Source organism: Macadamia integrifolia, chromosome 6 (genome assembly GCF_013358625.1).
Source record: "Macadamia integrifolia cultivar HAES 741 chromosome 6, SCU_Mint_v3, whole genome shotgun sequence".
NCBI lineage: Eukaryota > Viridiplantae > Streptophyta > Magnoliopsida > Proteales > Proteaceae > Macadamia > Macadamia integrifolia.
In genome coordinates this window covers 39,129,832-39,147,367 of record NC_056562.1, presented here as the reverse complement: position 1 = coordinate 39,147,367, position 17,536 = coordinate 39,129,832, and the positions used below count along the sequence as shown (strand labels likewise).

The 17,536-nt window shown below is 37.2% G+C and overlaps 1 protein-coding gene and 1 pseudogene across 2 annotated transcripts; both read right to left on the bottom strand.

Moving 5' to 3' along the window:
* Positions 1-1,074: 1,074 nt before the first annotated feature.
* LOC122082886 (RNA-binding protein 1-like) lies at positions 1,075-4,940 on the bottom strand. 2 transcript variants are annotated; one of them, XM_042650697.1, is made up of 6 exons: positions 4,677-4,940; positions 2,637-2,746; positions 2,346-2,553; positions 2,141-2,208; positions 1,965-2,046; positions 1,075-1,400 (listed from the first exon to the last, which is right to left on the bottom strand). In XM_042650697.1, exons 1-6 carry the CDS (start codon positions 4,765-4,767, stop codon positions 1,297-1,299), a joined length of 663 nt encoding a protein of 220 aa, XP_042506631.1. In that variant the 5' UTR covers positions 4,768-4,940; the 3' UTR covers positions 1,075-1,296. The 2 variants fall into 2 exon arrangements, with proteins under 2 accessions (XP_042506631.1, XP_042506632.1); XM_042650698.1 differs by having other exon boundaries at positions 2,637-2,740.
* A 10,053-nt stretch (positions 4,941-14,993) lies between these two features.
* LOC122082287 lies at positions 14,994-16,488 on the bottom strand (annotated as a pseudogene).
* Between the last annotated feature and the right edge of the window lie 1,048 nt (positions 16,489-17,536).

Sequence of the window (17,536 nt, the reverse complement as noted above, 5' to 3'; positions counted from 1 at the left end):
GAATGGGATAGGTAAAGTGTATTATAGTAAAAGGGTAAAAAAAGTAAGATAGTAAATAATTTGACACCTTAAGGGTGTCAATAAGAAACTCACAATATAATATACCAATGACTGTAGCAATACATCAATGTCTAAAAACACAACAACAACAACAACAACAACAACAACAACAACAAACCCAAATTTATCCCAACTTAATGGCTCGGCTACAAGGATCTGTGCAAAACAAAGTAGGGGAAATTGAGGTCAAATAGAAAAAGAGAAATGAAGGGGAAAAAAAAAAAAGGAAAATAGGAAATGATAGAGAGAAATGGTGGAGAGGTGATAGAAAGATGAAAGGCACAAACCAGTAAGTTAAGAGAAACTCAGCTAAATGGGTCGGCCACATGCCTTGCCCTCCAATTGGCTCTAACTGAGGTCCTACTTGGGACAAAACCTAGACTATGCATGTCATTCCTTAACTTTTCCTACGGTCATTTTAGACCTGCCCATGGATCTTTGAGCTTCTTTAATCATTATCATATCACTCCTCGTTACTAGGGCATCCTTAGGCCTCCGTTGAACATGACTATAACCACCTCAAACGACTTTCTCAGAGCATACATATATATGATGTAATTTGTAAACTCTTAAAGAATCACAATTGACTGAGAAAATGTTTTTGCTCTCAGTAGGCATTTACTAAGCTTCCTTGAAATTTTAAGCAAGTTTCATCCCAACACCAATTTTAAAATATAAATTAACACATCTCATAATAAGATGCGAGACCTCAACACCATGGTAAGGATGCTCCATTGTGACCTAGTGGTCAAGGTTCGACCCAGAAAACAACATCTTTGCGAAGCAGGGGTAAGGTTGACTACATTATGACCCTCCTCGGCAGTGGCAAGAGCCTCAAACACTTAGTACACCCCCTTTAAATTAACATATCTCATAGTAATACCAATTTAATTGAGGCAACAATATACATAAACATCAAGCAAGCTCATTGCAAAAACAATTGGCTCCTTGCAAGTTCACATTGCAGGTCAACCTCTATTCCAACCTAGTTAAAGATTTGCACATAAAAGGAGATGCTTGCAAATATGTAATTAGTCTAGTAAGAAATAAATCCACATCTAGCAACAGGGATATGTTTATCCAGCAAAAAAGCAACAAAAAATAAAATGATCTTCTCCCAATCTACTGTATTCTAATATACTATCATCCATGTAAATAAAGATACCACCAGAACACGTAAAAATTAATGTCTAACAAAGTTAATAAGCCAAACATAATCAAACATTGAAAAACCAATCAACGCCAACCACGAGGCCCACCGCCTAACTTTAAACGTGGATGACGAGCAAATTGTAACTTTAGTTCAGCAGAATTCTCATCATGCCTATCAAATTTATATCCTGCAAAATCAAAATGGAAAAAGTCATGCCCTGCACACTATTCTAATGTTACCCTCAAAAACATTCTATACTACATAACATGGAAATGTCAAAAGATGTCCTAATGTGTAGAATTAATATACTATTCATCCACTATTACTAAATACAAGAGAATCTGAGCAAACCCACTGGCATATCTTAGGGTAATATTAGTGCTACCATGCATTCAGATTTGTACACTAGTTTCACCATTATTAGAACATGGTCTAATCACCTTAACTCTTAAGGAGAACCAACCAATAAATAATGAAAAATAAATTGTAAGAAGTGTCATACTATGTAGATGAGGGTAGCAAAAGTCCCCGAAGCATAGTTCAAGCATAAACTAAAAAGAATAGTAATTTTTTTCAAGCCAAATGTTGCAGTAAAGCTCATAGTCATATCAGATACAATTAGAATATAACTACACATGCTTCTAGATTCAAAGACAAAAGACATTAGAGGAACAAACACCAAAATGGACATGTTATTACACATGGAGTCAAGATTTCTAGGACTTGAAGGAAGTAGGATTGTCATGTTCACCTTGCAAGGCATGTAATGCAGTCATAGCCTGTGCAGGAGTTTCAAAATCAACAAAGCAGAGCGCATACGGCTCTTTTGCACTCTGAAAAAAAAAAAAAAAAAAAAAAAGAAGTATGTGAAGTAAAGTACCATAGACTGCAGAATAATGACTCAACACAACAAAGCAATTAACTTACATATCTAAATTTAGATTGCCTTATTACGAGTCTTACATCTTTAAACCCTACGAAAGGATGAAAAATATCTGCATATTCGAGTTAAGGAACAATAACAGAAGCATAAAAGTAGAGGACAAGTGTTGGTGAAAATAAACAGTCTTATTAATAAATCAGGGTTTGATGGACATACATATCTAACATAATATTGCTAATTGAAGGATACGGGAAGCTTCCCTGCGTGTACAGTCTGCAGGCAAACCCTCCACATAAAGACTGTTTGAAGCATCTGGGGGGACAAGCATCTCAGGTTTTTCACCAACAAAATCCATGTTCCAACTTTTGACATAATGACTGGTCATTCCCCCAATCATTGTTCTACTTGATTCTCCAACACCATAAGATGACATTTGCTGGAAATAATTCTCACCGTACTACAACACATATCATTAGATTAAAAAAGCAATTGATCAGGAGCATAAAAAATGGCACTAATATATTTGTGTGCATTATATACCGTTTGGCACAGGTAACGATTATAGGATGCTTCAATGGTTACAGCATCTCTTGCAACATGGGGTACACCTCTTACATCTTCATTACTTCCAGTGCCAGGGAACTTTGCAACTTCCACAGATGTGATTCAAAATACCAGAAAAAAAAAACTAAGAAAATAATTGGATCATAGGGAGGAAGACGGGAATAAATAATAGAATAAGTATAATAGTAGAAGAGGGTGATGCAAGACAAAATAGAGAGAGAGAGAGAGAGAGAGAGAGAGAGAGAGAGAGAGAGAGCACACACACACACATACCACACACACACAACAAACTCAACTTTCAATTCATTCTTTCAATCTGAGAACTAATTTTATGGTTACATGTACTTAAATAAAAAAAGTGGAATCCAACATGAAAATGAAACCTACTCTAATTGATTAGGAAACTAAATCCTAATAGATATCTCCTACTATTACATGTCAAATCCCAAAAATAAATAAAAATCATCAAATATTCTATTAGACAAATACCCAAAATTGGACTTAGTTCATCTATGTCTGGATCAAGATTCTAAACCTCAAGACCGATCACAGGATCAGTCAAGACCAATACTGTTCCAATCCGCCAGATATTGATCGATTAAGTCCAATTTTTAAAACCATGGTCTAGATACCTAAAAAGGTTTGGATCGATCCAATATAGTGCATCTACATCATATGCATCTACAAAGATGTAAACTAAGATGCAAAAGATGTACAAATGTCCTAACATGGGTATTAGGTAGTGATACAACCGTAGAAGATGGGAATAAATAATAGAATAAGAATAATAGTAGAAGATGGTGATACAAGAGAAAATCCAGTGAGAGAGAGAGAGGAGCACACACCCACATACCATACACGCACAACAAACTCAACTTTCAATTCATTCGTCAATTGGTACTAGTTTGATGGTTACATGTACTTAAATAAAAAATGAAACCCAACATGAAAAGAAAACATACTCTAATTTGAAAACTCTAATTAATGAGGAAAATAAATCCTAGCAGATATCTCCTACTATTACATGTCAATCCTAAAATAAATAAAAATCATAAAATATTAATTCTGCTAGCAAAAGACCCAATATTGGATTTACTTCATCTTTGCCTAGATCAAGATTCTAAACCTCAAGAATGATCGATCACAGATTAGTCAAGGCCAATGCCATTCCAATTCGCCAGATATTGACCGATCAAATCCGAGTTTTAGAACCATGGTCTAGATACCCAAAAGTATTCGGATCAATCCAAGATAATGCATCTAAATTGCATGCATCTACAAAGATGTAAACTAAGATGCAAAAGATGTAAAAATGTCCTAACATAGGTATTAGGTAGTGATACAATCGTACAAATCAAAATTACATCGCCAAATCTAAAACAGTAAAACTTTACGCCATAGTTGTGAAAGGTAGGTAGGGAAAATAGAAAATAGGCAGTAAGCATGGGTTTTTTGCAGACCACAGCTCACCAACTGCATTTGACAGACGTTGTTTACGTTAAAGATGAACAATGAATAACAAGAAATAAATCTAATCTGTAATGTCAAACCCTTTCAACACCCATAACCCTTATATAGTAATAAGCAACCTGCAACTACCAGAAAATGAACCTAACTCAAAAGTGAAACAAAAGCTTCAGAAATGCAACCTAACTCATTTGCATAAGAAACAAAACCATTATTTGCAGGAGCAGATGATAATCACAAAGAAAAAAAAAAAGCAGGAAAATGACATGAGAAGAGATCTGAAATCTGAACAGTCAGATACCCTAACTCGAAAGAAAACACGTAAAGCCGCATGCAATAAAACAGTAGAAGTTAGAAGAAGAACAACAAGATCTACAATTCTAAACTAATTAAATAGAGAAAAAAAAGAGGAGCTTTCCTGCAACCAAACACTAATCTTGGGAATCATCGGAGACACAACTCCTCCATCCCAAACAAAAGTCTAGTCCAGAATGAAATCTAAAACAAATCCAAGATGGAAGATGAGTTCAGGAGAAGGTTATTAATTACCATAGTCGAAGCGAGAACGCTTTCCAGTTAAGGAAAGCATACAAGTCTGGTTAGCGTCTCCGTACCTCCAATAACCATCCGCCATTGCCATGAACGATGTGAAAACAGCGAAGGAATAAAGGTTGCAAGGAAAGATATAAGAAATTTGCAGAGAGACACAACACGCTCAGCACAAAATGCACAGAGAGAGCCTAAATTTGAGACAGTGAAAGGCGATCGAGACGAGTGAAACGTGAGCGGTTATGAGTTTATAAATGAGTCTCTAGTGGGATTGGGTAGCCACGCAAGAATGGAAACCTCGGATTCATAAGTACAGTACACTTCACTGTGCGGACTTCGGATTCACACTTCCCTAACCGTCTCATGACTCAGTTGTCCTAAGACCTAACACGACTGCCGGGAGGACCGCAATTTTTTTTTATTATTATTATTTTATCATTCCATTGTCCAAACAGTAATCTTTACCAAAAAAAAAAACCCAAATAATAATCATACTTGTGTTTGGTATGCATTCTCAAAACACATTCTAATAATGTATAATAAAGCAAGAAAAATAGAGATCCAAGAACCTGAACTATTGTGACCCAAACTACTTTGGGGATAAATTATCAAGTTCTCTCTCTCTCTCTCTCTCTCAAGAGGGGGGAGGGTACCAATGTACCTTCTCTAGTTAGCTCGGAGAACCTTACCTATATTGTAAATGTATAAGATGGATAAGTTGATGAATGGAATAATTATACATATATTTTTTGACTCACGAAATTGATCAAGTGAATCACCTAATGCTAAGGCAATTATTTTTTATATTGGCACAAAGGGAACTGTAGGAGAGTTGACTATCGTCCATGTATGATCCATACTAGCTCTGACCAACTGCCATCCTATCTCCTCTACATTCTCGATGGCCCATCGAGTATTAAACATTGATTAGATACTTATTCCCATTCGTAAGAGTTTACCGACATCTGAGATTCATGCATCGTTGGGAGCTTTAATAGTTGCCATTTGGTAGTCTAAAACTTTAGTAGATCGTATAGGTAATCCGTATTTAAGTTCGCAAGTAAACTATATAAATATGTTGCCACATGAATCCTCTATTTTATCGGATAAATTGTAGATACAAAATTAGACACTTGGAAAAATGCTAGGAGATTCTAACACCTATAAACTCCACGCACCATGGAGAGCTTTAATAGCTGCCATTTGATGGCTTACAACTCTTTCAGTAGATCATAGATCGAATACATATTTAAGTTCACACATAATCCATGTAAATATGTTGCCACATCAATCCTCTATTTGTCGGATAAGTTCACAGACACAAAATTGGCCATTTGGCAAAAAGCTAGGAAATTCTGACACCTAAATTTCCTCGCACCATGGAGAGCTTTAATAGTTGCCATTTAGTAGTTTAAAACTTATTTTAGTACATCGTATAACTAACCTGCATTTAAGTTCGCACCTAAACTGTATAAATATGTCGCCACATCAATCCCTCTATTTGTCATAATCGTAGATACAAAATTGGACACTTGCAAAATGCTAGGAGATTTTGACTCCTATAAATGCCTCGCATCACGGAGAGCTTTTAATAGCTGCCATTTGATGACTTGCAACTCTTTCAGCAAATCGTATATCGAATATGTATTTAAGTTCACGCATAATCCATGTAAATATGTTGCCACATCAATCCTCTATTTGTCAGATAAGTTCGCAGATACAAAATTGGCCATTTGGCAATAAGCTGGGAAATTCTGACAACTTAATTTCCTCGCACCATGGAGAGCTTTAGTAGTTACCATTTGGTGGTTTAAAACTTATTTAAGTGGATAGTCTAATTAATCCGTATTTAAGTTCGCACGGAAACTATATAAATATGTTGCCACATCAATCCCTTTATTTGTCGGATAAATCGTAAATACAAAATTGAACACTTGGCCAAATGTTAGGAAATTTTGACACCTACAGATTCCTCACACCATGGAGAGCTTTAACAACTTCCATTTGGTGGTTTAAAACACTCTTTTCAGTAGATCATATATCAAATACGTATTTAAGTTCGCGCCTAATCTGTATACATTTGTTGTCATGTTAATCCTGTATTTGTCAGGTAAGTTCACATATGCAAAATTGGCCACTTGGCAAAAAGCAAAGAAATACTGACACCCACAAATTCCTCATACCATGGAGAGCTTTAATAGTTGTCATTTGTCAATTTAAATCTTCTTTAAATAGATCGTATATCGAATATCTATTTAAGTTTGCACTTAAATTGTGTAAGTATTTTGCCACATCAATCCTCTATTTGTCGGATAAATTTGAGGAGATGCAAAATTGGCGACTCAACAAAATATAGCTTTGTTCAACATAGTACAAAAGACACCATAAAAGCTTTGCAAACCCTAGTATGAAACATATGAACCCTTACAAAATGATTGAGAAAAGATTGAATGGTAGATACATTCGTTGTGCTAACGTTCTTCTAATCTTTCCCATCTTGAGATCAAGGTCATTATCATTCTACAAAATGATTGAGAAAAGATTGAATAGTACATAAGGAAAAAAAGAAGAGTTTAACTCATGAAGAAAGGGGGGTCATAAATCTCCCCTCTATTGTATGAAGTCTGAAGTTAAACTCAAAATCCCATCCAACTACAATAAAGATAGGGAACCTCTTCTTTTGTTGTTAAATGATAGGAAATCTCTTCATCGCGAGTGAAGAGAAAGGTGCATAATTCATAGTGACCAAACAACTAACAATGTTGACCCCCCACCATCCCCCCCACCCCCCCAAAAAAAAATTAATATCATATATGAAGTAACATAAAATGCCATTATAATTACAAATACGCTTTTCATAGTATTTTAACTTCTTTGTTTACACTGCAACATTAATGACTAATTAAATGCTCTTGTTTTCTGATTAGCAGCCTTCTCCCTGCAGTACATTTCCACAACAATGACTTTCAAGAGAGGTAGATGCAAGAGCACTCTCAAACTACCTCACATATGACATAGCTCACTCTTCTTTCATTGAAACTGGGTGCAAAATCAATTTAGGAAATAAAAAATGCAAGCATTAATGTTAAGGATTTCAAACATTTCATAGATATCTCATATCCATACCAATGTCCCAATAATTGTCCAAAGGGATTATACCTAAGGTAGATTTCCGGTGCTTTTACAAGGTAAACATAGAAGAAATTAATTAGAAGACTTCGCAACCAGTGTGAAGCCATATTATGTTCCTCCAAACCAACAATAAATCATGCCAAATGTAAGGCAGTAACAGACTATGTAATATCATCTTGTCAAAAATGCAAAAAATCAAAATTTTAAGAAATGATGCACAAAATAGTACAAAGATAAAGTAAAAATAACACAAAGGATTAAAGTAACAGAGACTATTGGAGTCCAGTAATGTATACTCCTAATGTAAACCTCTTCAACTCTTTTAAGTTCAGTTTGAAGCTCCCAATTGCCATTACATCATTTGGAGTCCTCATTGTAGACTCTACTATTTTACCAGTCCAGCAGAAAACAATTCCTATTCAGTGATTACAATACAGGATTGAAAATTCAACACACACCTTGGAATTCAGGAACAGTCATAATATGTTGCACAAGTAAAAAAGGGATATCATCTCAATGGCTACAAATCTAAATTACTTCCCACGAAAGCAACAAAGAAATTATTGGGTTCACAAGGCACTGTTCTATATATATATTTTTTCTTTGGATGAATAGCATGTTGGTGTACGATGTCCTGTATTCCGTCGCAGTTTAATTCAGGGAGTACTGGTGCAACACCTAGATAGGCAGGACGACGGTTTGATTAGGGTTTTTTCGCTATATATTTGTAACGAGGGTTTCTTTCTCTGTAATGCAAGCAATGCTGAGAGGTGTGAGGACGAGCATTGTAACCCTATTCTCCATTGATAGTGAAGCAGGATCTCAACTCACCGAGGACGTAGGCAACCTTACCGAACCTCGTAAAATCCGTGTGCATTGTTTGTTTTTTTTTTTTCATTATCTTCTGCATCGTTTTAGGGTTGCGTTTCTACATAGCATTGTTCTATATTACAAACAACTTGTGATAAAGAGGGGCAGCTGTAGATTCAAATAAAAAATCACAATAAATCCTATGATGAAAAATCATAGATATTTGCCTTCCTATAAATATGATGGTAAGAAAACCCAGAAAGAAGAAGAAGTTTAGATTGAAAGACTATTGAAATGGACTCTAGGCCAATTCAACTTGCAGGCTGTAAGATGAGCATAAATTGAAACATATCAATAACACAAAATCTGGGCATGCATTTTAGATTCTATTATTCTGCTCAATCATTGAAGATGAATCTTATTGAGAAAGTGCAAGGATCATTGTTCCTTTTAACAATGGTTGGAGAGAAATAGAAGACTATTTGATCATAAAATTCAGCCTTCATCCTCTGTGGTAGCAGCAATTCATAGAGATCTTCAAGATTTCTCCTCTATAAAGGAAATTCAATAACTACTGTCGTAATCTTCTTCTCTCTAAAAAATTGATGGTGATGACTTTGAAACCCCCTGCAAAAAAGATTTTGGAGATTTTTTGGACTTTCCCTTCTCTAGGTTACCACAAGCTAAACATTGATGGATATTCGCTTGGTAACCCAAGATGCTCGGGTGCTAGTGGTATTCTAAGGAATGATGTGGGATCCCCCCTTGGCTGCTTTGCTTATTATGAAGGTGTTGGGACAAACTACATGGCAAAGTTCTCAGCATTTTTTTATTGGGATCCAAATGGCTTTCAGCAACGGGTTAAATAAATTATGGATTGAAAGTTACTCTATAGCTATTGTCAATGGAATAAGGAATCAAGAGATCCCTTGGTGCTTTAAGAAAATATGGGCGCACTTCAAGCAGTATTTGGACAACATAGAATGGAGAATATCTCATTGTACAGAGAGATAAGCATGGTGGCGGATCAACTTGCAAAGCATGCGGCAACTACAAGAACTATAACTTCCTGGACTGAATCTCCTCTTTTTATAGCTTATGATTTAAATTGGGACTTTCAGAAAAGACCAAGATATAGATTTATGTAATTTTCTTTTGATTGTCTTGTTATCTCTGTTGATGGCCATGCCGAAGGTGGAATAGCGAGATAATAGTTCTTTGTTCTTCCCATATATTTTTTCTAATAATATTCATTTGCTGACATGTAGCAAAAAAAAAAAAAAAAAAAAAAAGTGCAATGATTAAAACATGAGCCAAGTCCAGCTTCTATTACAGTTATCAAAGTGTCAACTAGAAATTTTGGTACGGTTATATGCAACACAGGGGCCATACCTACAAACATGCAGCACATGTAGGAAACCAAGTATTTTTATGATATGGTTGCCAATGGATACACTATGTTTACCTGATAAAATCTCATTCTAAGACCACTGCTAAATACTTACCATGTAGCAGAAGAGAACCCAAGAGTTAATAAGCGCATCAGCGCTCTTGCGCGGTGGTTTCCGCATGATGTCAACATCTGCAGGAATAAACCCTAGAGCAGTTGCAGGTGGACCATCCGTAACCAAATTGACCCAAGAAGCTCCACCGGTATCAAGCATTCTGGTATGCCCAGTGCAGCATACAATATTCAATTGCTTTATGAACTTCTTCAAGAGGTGGGTCACAGACATGTTTAGAAAGTGTTTCAGGCTCTGGAACCAAAACCGATTGCAAGGTTGCATGGTTGATGCTCATCAATTTTTTTTTCCCCAAGAACTTACTATCAAGCCCAAATATCTGAAACCCTTAAATTCATACACTATCCAAATGTCCAAAATTGATATCTTTCATACAACATAAGAAATAATTAGTGTAAATACAAGACTAACCTAAAGCACAGACATTCACAAAAAATTAGAAGAACAAAGAACCAATAGATGTCGGTTGCAAACTGCCCTGTAACATATTCAACCCTGGTCAATGATCAGGTGGAGACCACAAGCATTCATGTGAGAGTGCTAAGTATCCATAATGAATTGGATTTCGCCAGTAGTTGAGAGATTTAGATGCTAGCTTATATTTTATTTACGGGTTTTTCATAGTATGGTTTTCATCCTTTGTTTAGGTCCAGGTTCAAGCTGGTATTTGGTCAATTTACAACCTTAATAAAAATTCTAAACATAATGCCAAGCCGTTGTGGGGTGCTTTAGGGTATTTGAATCCTAAATTCAAAGTTGGAGTCAAGATTTAGGGTTTAGGGTTTAGGGTCTAAGTTCTTCAATCCCAGTCAGAAAATTGATCAGTCGAAATTGAGCTCCATTATAGTTGTTCTCTAATATTCAAACTAAAATTTTAAGTTTCTTTCCTAAGGCCACATTAGCTTTTCTCCAGAGATGAACCACTGTTGTGGGGCCCAACTTCTCCATTTCCTCTGTTGAAATTCCAAACCCAGAAAATGTTCAAATGAATTCCTAAATATATTTTCTTACAATCCAATAAGAATTTCTAACCTCAATCTTTTGAACCCAAGTTTGTGCACCTCCAGCACCTATCCCCTTATATTGAACAAAATCTCTCTGAGCAACATGAATGACACCAATTGTTCTACAATATATGTGATGGGGCCAAAAATAAATAAAGTACTGACCAAGTTAGTCCGAACTGATCCTCCTAGATTCACGGTGTCATTTTGATCTAATCCTGGTTACTCACATAAAGAGGCAACCTATATAACTTAACCATTCATGTTTCAGCTTTCTTCCATCACCTCGCAAATACTATCCCAATTATTCATTGACGTAAATACGAGTACAGTCAGATAGCAGATGGCTAAATTAATCTATAACGTTGTTTCAGCACAAAGGAGAAAATTTTGAGTAATAAATTGAAGATGGATTTTTCCAAAAAAATCATAATAGAATATAGGAAAATGCAAATATTATGATATTTTTCCAAAAATATCATAATAGAATATAGAATAGTACATTACATGCAGATTCAGGATGTATCACAAACATTGGGCGTGAGGAAACAGGATACTGCAATTACATTGGATAACTATGTACAATCACATTAAAAGACATGAATCTGCATTCCTCTCATTAGCGAAACCTAAAGAAATTTCTTCTATATAACAAGGGGAAAAAGAGAGCAAAACTATTAGATCAATAATCAAGAAATACAAAAATAAATAGACAAAAGATCTGCACGACATAGAGATTTAACGAGGTTCACACACCAGGGTGGTGTGCTACATCCTCGGACGAAGAAGAAGAAGTTTCACTATGCAGAAGAGAGATTACACCCAAGGTAGAGGTGAGAAAACTCGCCCTGAAACCCTAGCTCAAAAAACCCTCAAAATACAATGACATTTCTCAACATGACAACATTACATTATATACTCCAAGTCGCAGGTAGGCCTATCGCGTCGCGATAGATCCGATCGAACTATACGGAGACAAATTTACACCTGTGCCCAAAATCCCGACCAAATTTAAACTTTTGGACATAGGTAATGCAACACGGGTGACAATCACTAGTAACTTGTGGATTTGCCCGAGCTTTAATATTAAAATGCACCAAAGGGTGGGGCTCACATACTGGAAACACCTTAGAAAAGGGCCCGTTCAACTTAAATATCCATTTCCACACAAAGGGACCAATTCAGCTTTCATCAGTGAAAACCTCCGGTGAGTTATACCGGTCAAAATCAGGTTATTTGGCTATGGGGCCCGATTCCTCGTACCTGAGTAACTCAAACTCATTCCCAAGGATAGAACAACATAATTAAAAATAGATTAATATATTGAGACATCCCAAAGTGGGCCTGTTATCTCAAATTATAATTTAAACTAGTAAAGAGTAGAAACCCATTATTTTGCCAAACAACCCTTAGTTAACCTAAGTGACTATATAAATAGTAGTCCTTACCCATTCTTTTCACTCCTACTAAACTAAAAGCAAGAGAAGGGAGAAAGGAGAAGAAGAAGAAGAAGAAGGGGAAGAGCAAGGGAGAAGGAAAAAGGGCGGAGCAAAGATTTTCCTACCAAGTAAGGTAAGATGTTTTCTCTCGACTCCTCTCCACACACACACGTCTCTCTCCATTCCATTTTCACTTTCTATTGAACTAGTGAAGAATCACCCCAATCGAATCTCCCTACCCACATGTCCTATGTATGAATTGATTTGGGGATTTGGTGTAGGGAACTAACTAGCATGTTTTGCATCTCACTTTGGGTGCATAAACCTCCTTCATAGGAAGCCCCACAAAAAAAACCCCAACTTGAACAACACAAAACCTAGAAATGGGGAAATTTACTAAAACACACATTCCCACTTATCAAAACTACAAATTGGGAGAGGGGTTTAGTGTAGGAGACTTTTCCTAGCAAGATTGATGGATCAATTTGATTCCATGAACCCTCCCTAGTAAAATCCCCAATTTGGGTTTTGCCCAAACCCTCTATATGCCACCATTCAAACCTAAAATTGGGTTGGAAAAAATGAAATTAAATACATGTATAGTGGATTGGGGTGACCACATAAGCTATTGGTGGTCACCACATACACCCTCAATCGAAATCCCCGAATTTAGCTTAGTCGCAACTAGAACTTTGGGGAATTTGGATGCATTGTGTAAATCTATCTTAATTATACCATTAATTACACTTAATCTAAGCTAATTGAGGTCGGTGAACATCCCCCACATATAAATTAGCTCTTATGGTCATAAAACCCTAAGTTGAGAATGATTTCAAAGAAAAGAAAAATAGGGAATGAAGCTAGAACGTGTGTCTAGAGTCTCATTTATCTATGAATGATTTATTCTCTTAAAAATCTTATGTATCCTAGGAGTAGAACCAATAAATGATAAGATAATGCGACGCGAGGCCATCGGCTGTCCATCATCACCTAGGACTCGAGGTGAGGGAATTTTGTGTGTTTTCATTAATTGATTGTATCATAATGCATATGTTGATGAATTATATCATTTTGCATATTATTACTTACTTCTTGTGAAAAATGTTGATGTGGCATGAGAATGTAGATTATGGTTGTGCATGTGTGTGTGTATGTGACTGGGGTGCAGGGTGGCCAACGGTTGGTTCCGGTGGCACTACATGCTCAGGGTAAGTGTGTGTGTGTGTGTGTTTGTGATTGGGGTGCAGGATGGCCAACGATTGGTGCCGGCGGCACTGCATGCTTAGGGTGAGTGTGTGTGTGTGTGTGTGTGACTGGTGTCCAGGGTGGCCAACGGTTGGTGCCGGTGGCACTGCATGCTCAGAGTGAGTGTGTGTGCATGTGTGTGTGTTTGTGATTGGGGTGCAGGGTGGCCAACAGTTGGTGTCGACGGCACTACATGCTCAGGATGAGTGTGTGTGAATGGGGTGCAGGGTGGCCAACGGTTGGTGCCAGTGGCACTACATGCTCAAGGTGAGTGTGTGTGTGTGTGTGTATGAGTGTGATTGAAATGTGTTATGGTATATTAGAATGCATTAGGCTAGAATAACCAGCCCAGTGCTACAACCCTTGCCAATAGGGGTTTACGTATTGGCTAATCCTTTCATCTGACGGTCTGTGGTTGGGGATGATTTTCGATGACTGAGGTGCTTAGATGTCAGCGTCATGACAACCCCACACGTGATGTTAGATTCAGTGGTGGGTATACCCTACATGCGATGTTGGATTCGATGTAGTGGTATTATGGGGGATTATTAATAAGGACTTACCGTGTACCGAAGAAACCATGTAGGGACCGGTATGCTCCTGACTCGCAATTAGCTTGTATCCTTGGGGACTGATAACATACATTCATGATTGGGGATACCACCTATGTTGCAGTAGCACTTATACCCCTTTGGACTTAGAAACTGTTGCTTAGAATTGTTTGAAAATAATTGGATCCTGTCCTTGCATTCATATTGAAGTGGTTGGGCATGGATATTTATATTATTGTATTTTCTTGGATTGTTATGATTGCTTGTGTGTATGTTACCCTTCACTGGGCTTCGTAGAAGCTCACCCCATTTGTTGCACCCTTTTTAGATGGTGGAACCAGTGCAGAGGAAAGCTTGGGACTTCGATGGCAATGGCAAGTCTTGTGTATGTGGGACACCGTGTTGAGGGACATCACTTCTTTATTTTCAGCTATTTATCCTTATGTATTATTTATAATCTTGTAATACCTCGAATCGGAATTCAAATGAATTTTAGTATATGGTAATTATCATTCAGTGAATCACCAGTAGTAGAGTAAAGTTTACAAATCTTATATGAGTACTTTGATTTTAGTTCTGATTTTGGGGCATTTACAGATTGGGGTAATGTAGGCTAACTGGAAATAGGTATCCAGTGCTGCATACCTTGGCCTAGAGGAGGCAGGGTGTGACAAGTTTGCTCACTTAATTTAACTGTGTCATGGTCAATTATAAAGTCAACAGCAAGCTGTGTGCAATGGATTCTATTTCTTGCCTTGGTGTTTAGAACCCTCATCTTTTCAACCAAAACCTTGAGAGCATCTTCAATAGGCAAACTTGTAGCTCGGAAGAGGTGACCACTACAGAATATCCCAGAATCATTGCAGACAGCATAGATTTCTACCATTGCTCACAAGTTTGCATCCCAATTGTAGCAATCCCAGTCCACAATGCCGCCAATCGAGAGGCTATGGTCTTTCCACCCAAAGTGAAGAATTCAATCACACACATTTGATTGGTTGTAAGGGTTCTAGTCTTATCTGAACAAATCACAGTTGTGCATCCCAATGTCTCCTTACTTGGGAGCTTTCTTACTATTGCATTCTTTTGGGCCATTTTCCTGGTACCTAATGCTAGAAAGTCATGATAACAGTAGGGAGACCCTCTGGGATGGCAGCTACTGCAAGGACAATTGCTATCTTGAAATAACATGTGCATTTCTCGAAAGGGAACCTTAAATTAGTGGGCAATCCATCCACAACTTCACACGAGAGGAAATTTCTGTAGTTGATCACCCATACAATGAGGCAAACAAGCCCAATTGCTGTTAGCCTCCCACCGAATTCATCTAGCTTCTTCTCAAAGGGGTATCATTATCTTCTAATGAGGCTTCATGGATCTGTGTTTGGATCCTACCAATCTCAGTGCATATCCCTGTACTAACAACAATACAAAGGCATTTGCCATTCACGACTGTGGTACCTGAAAAAACCCTGTCGTCTTTGGCTTGCAATTCATAATCGTCCATGAGCATAGGTTTGGTACTTTTGAACACAGGCATTGCCTCTCCAGTCAAAGAGCTCTGCTCAACTGGAAAAAAGGTAGATGTCTTCAGTGCTGCAACTCTCATATTAGCGGGGACCTTGTCTCTGACCTACAGTTCCGCAATGTCCCCTGGGATGAGCTCTTGTGCGGGTAAATCCGGCACATAGCATCCGTCTCTGATAACCTTTGTAGACTCAGATTTCCTTAGGGGCTTCGAGTGCCTTCTCAACATTAGTCTCCTGCCAAACCCCAACTATGGCATTGACCACAAGAATTATGACGATCACAAAAGGTTCCACGTAGGCCACCAAGCCTGTCTCACCTGATTCTTGCGCATGAAATTAAGCCATAATAAATGAGATAAAAACTGCAACTAGCAGGATCTTCACGAGCAAATCATCAAACTATTCCAAGACAAGCTACCACAAAGCCTTCCCCTTGTCTTTCTAAAGCTCATTCCAATGATACTTCTCTCACCGCCTCTCTACCTTATAGGAACTCAAACCCTTGTCTAGTTTCACGCAATATTCCTTTAGGCACTGCTCTACAGACCACGACCAGGTAGGGAATGGCCTTTCTTCCATTTCAATGCCCTGATGGAGTTCTCTTCTTACTTCAACCAGTATCACTACACATTTAGTTTCAGACCCCTACATAGGAGTTCAAAATTCAAGTTCGAAGAAAAATTTAGAACATAACCACCAAGGATATGTGCACAATTAGTGGTTAGAGGAATGCTATAGAAATGAGTAGAACAACCTCCTACAAATTGCAAAAAAATTACTGAAAAAGAGAAAAAAGTAAGGAGGAAGAGATTCATAAACAACAATTCTATTTATGCACTAATAAAAGCCCATTCTTTTCCTTTCTTCCACACCTCCCAAACACTATACATTACTAAAGTGTACTCCAGTGGGTCAACCCCACTATTAAACGGGTCCGTTTTAAACACGTTCTCTTTTTTACCGTTTAAAACACGTTTTCCCATATGCTTCTCAAAGATACTTAAAAAAACAGCAAACGGCAAGCATTTCCATTCTAAACATGTTTCCATTTTTTGGCATTTTTTAAGAGTTAACTTATTGAATATAATGTATACTTAATTGACCATATCTTTCTCTCCAGAACTTTGATCCACTTGATTCTTTCACTGACTTGAAGCTAACTCAATGACCTATATTTCTCATGATATCACCTTCAACTCAATATCAATGTATATATCCTGAAATTGAGATACAAATTGATGCATTTGTTGAAAAATGTTTCTAAAGTGATAACTCCTAACTCAAACTGAACATACATTACTCCAAGAGCTGAGAAGGAAAATTGAGGGTTTGACTTCTTAATTTTTTAGTGGTCTCTTTCTTGCTTGCAAAACCCAATTCCAACTGTAACCAACGTGCAGAAAACTAGTTATCAAATCTCTGAACTTGTGAGAACATACAAACCAACACCAAACCTGTAGAGAGAAGAAGAAGAAGAAGAATCCTGATAAAGATAGATAACTTTACAAAAAAAAAAAAAAAAAAGAACCCTTCACACTTAAATACCCCATCAAGTTCACTGACTCTCATGGCAGGATTTAGAACTTCAATGACTTGCTCACAATGGCAGAAGAAAGCGAAACTCAGA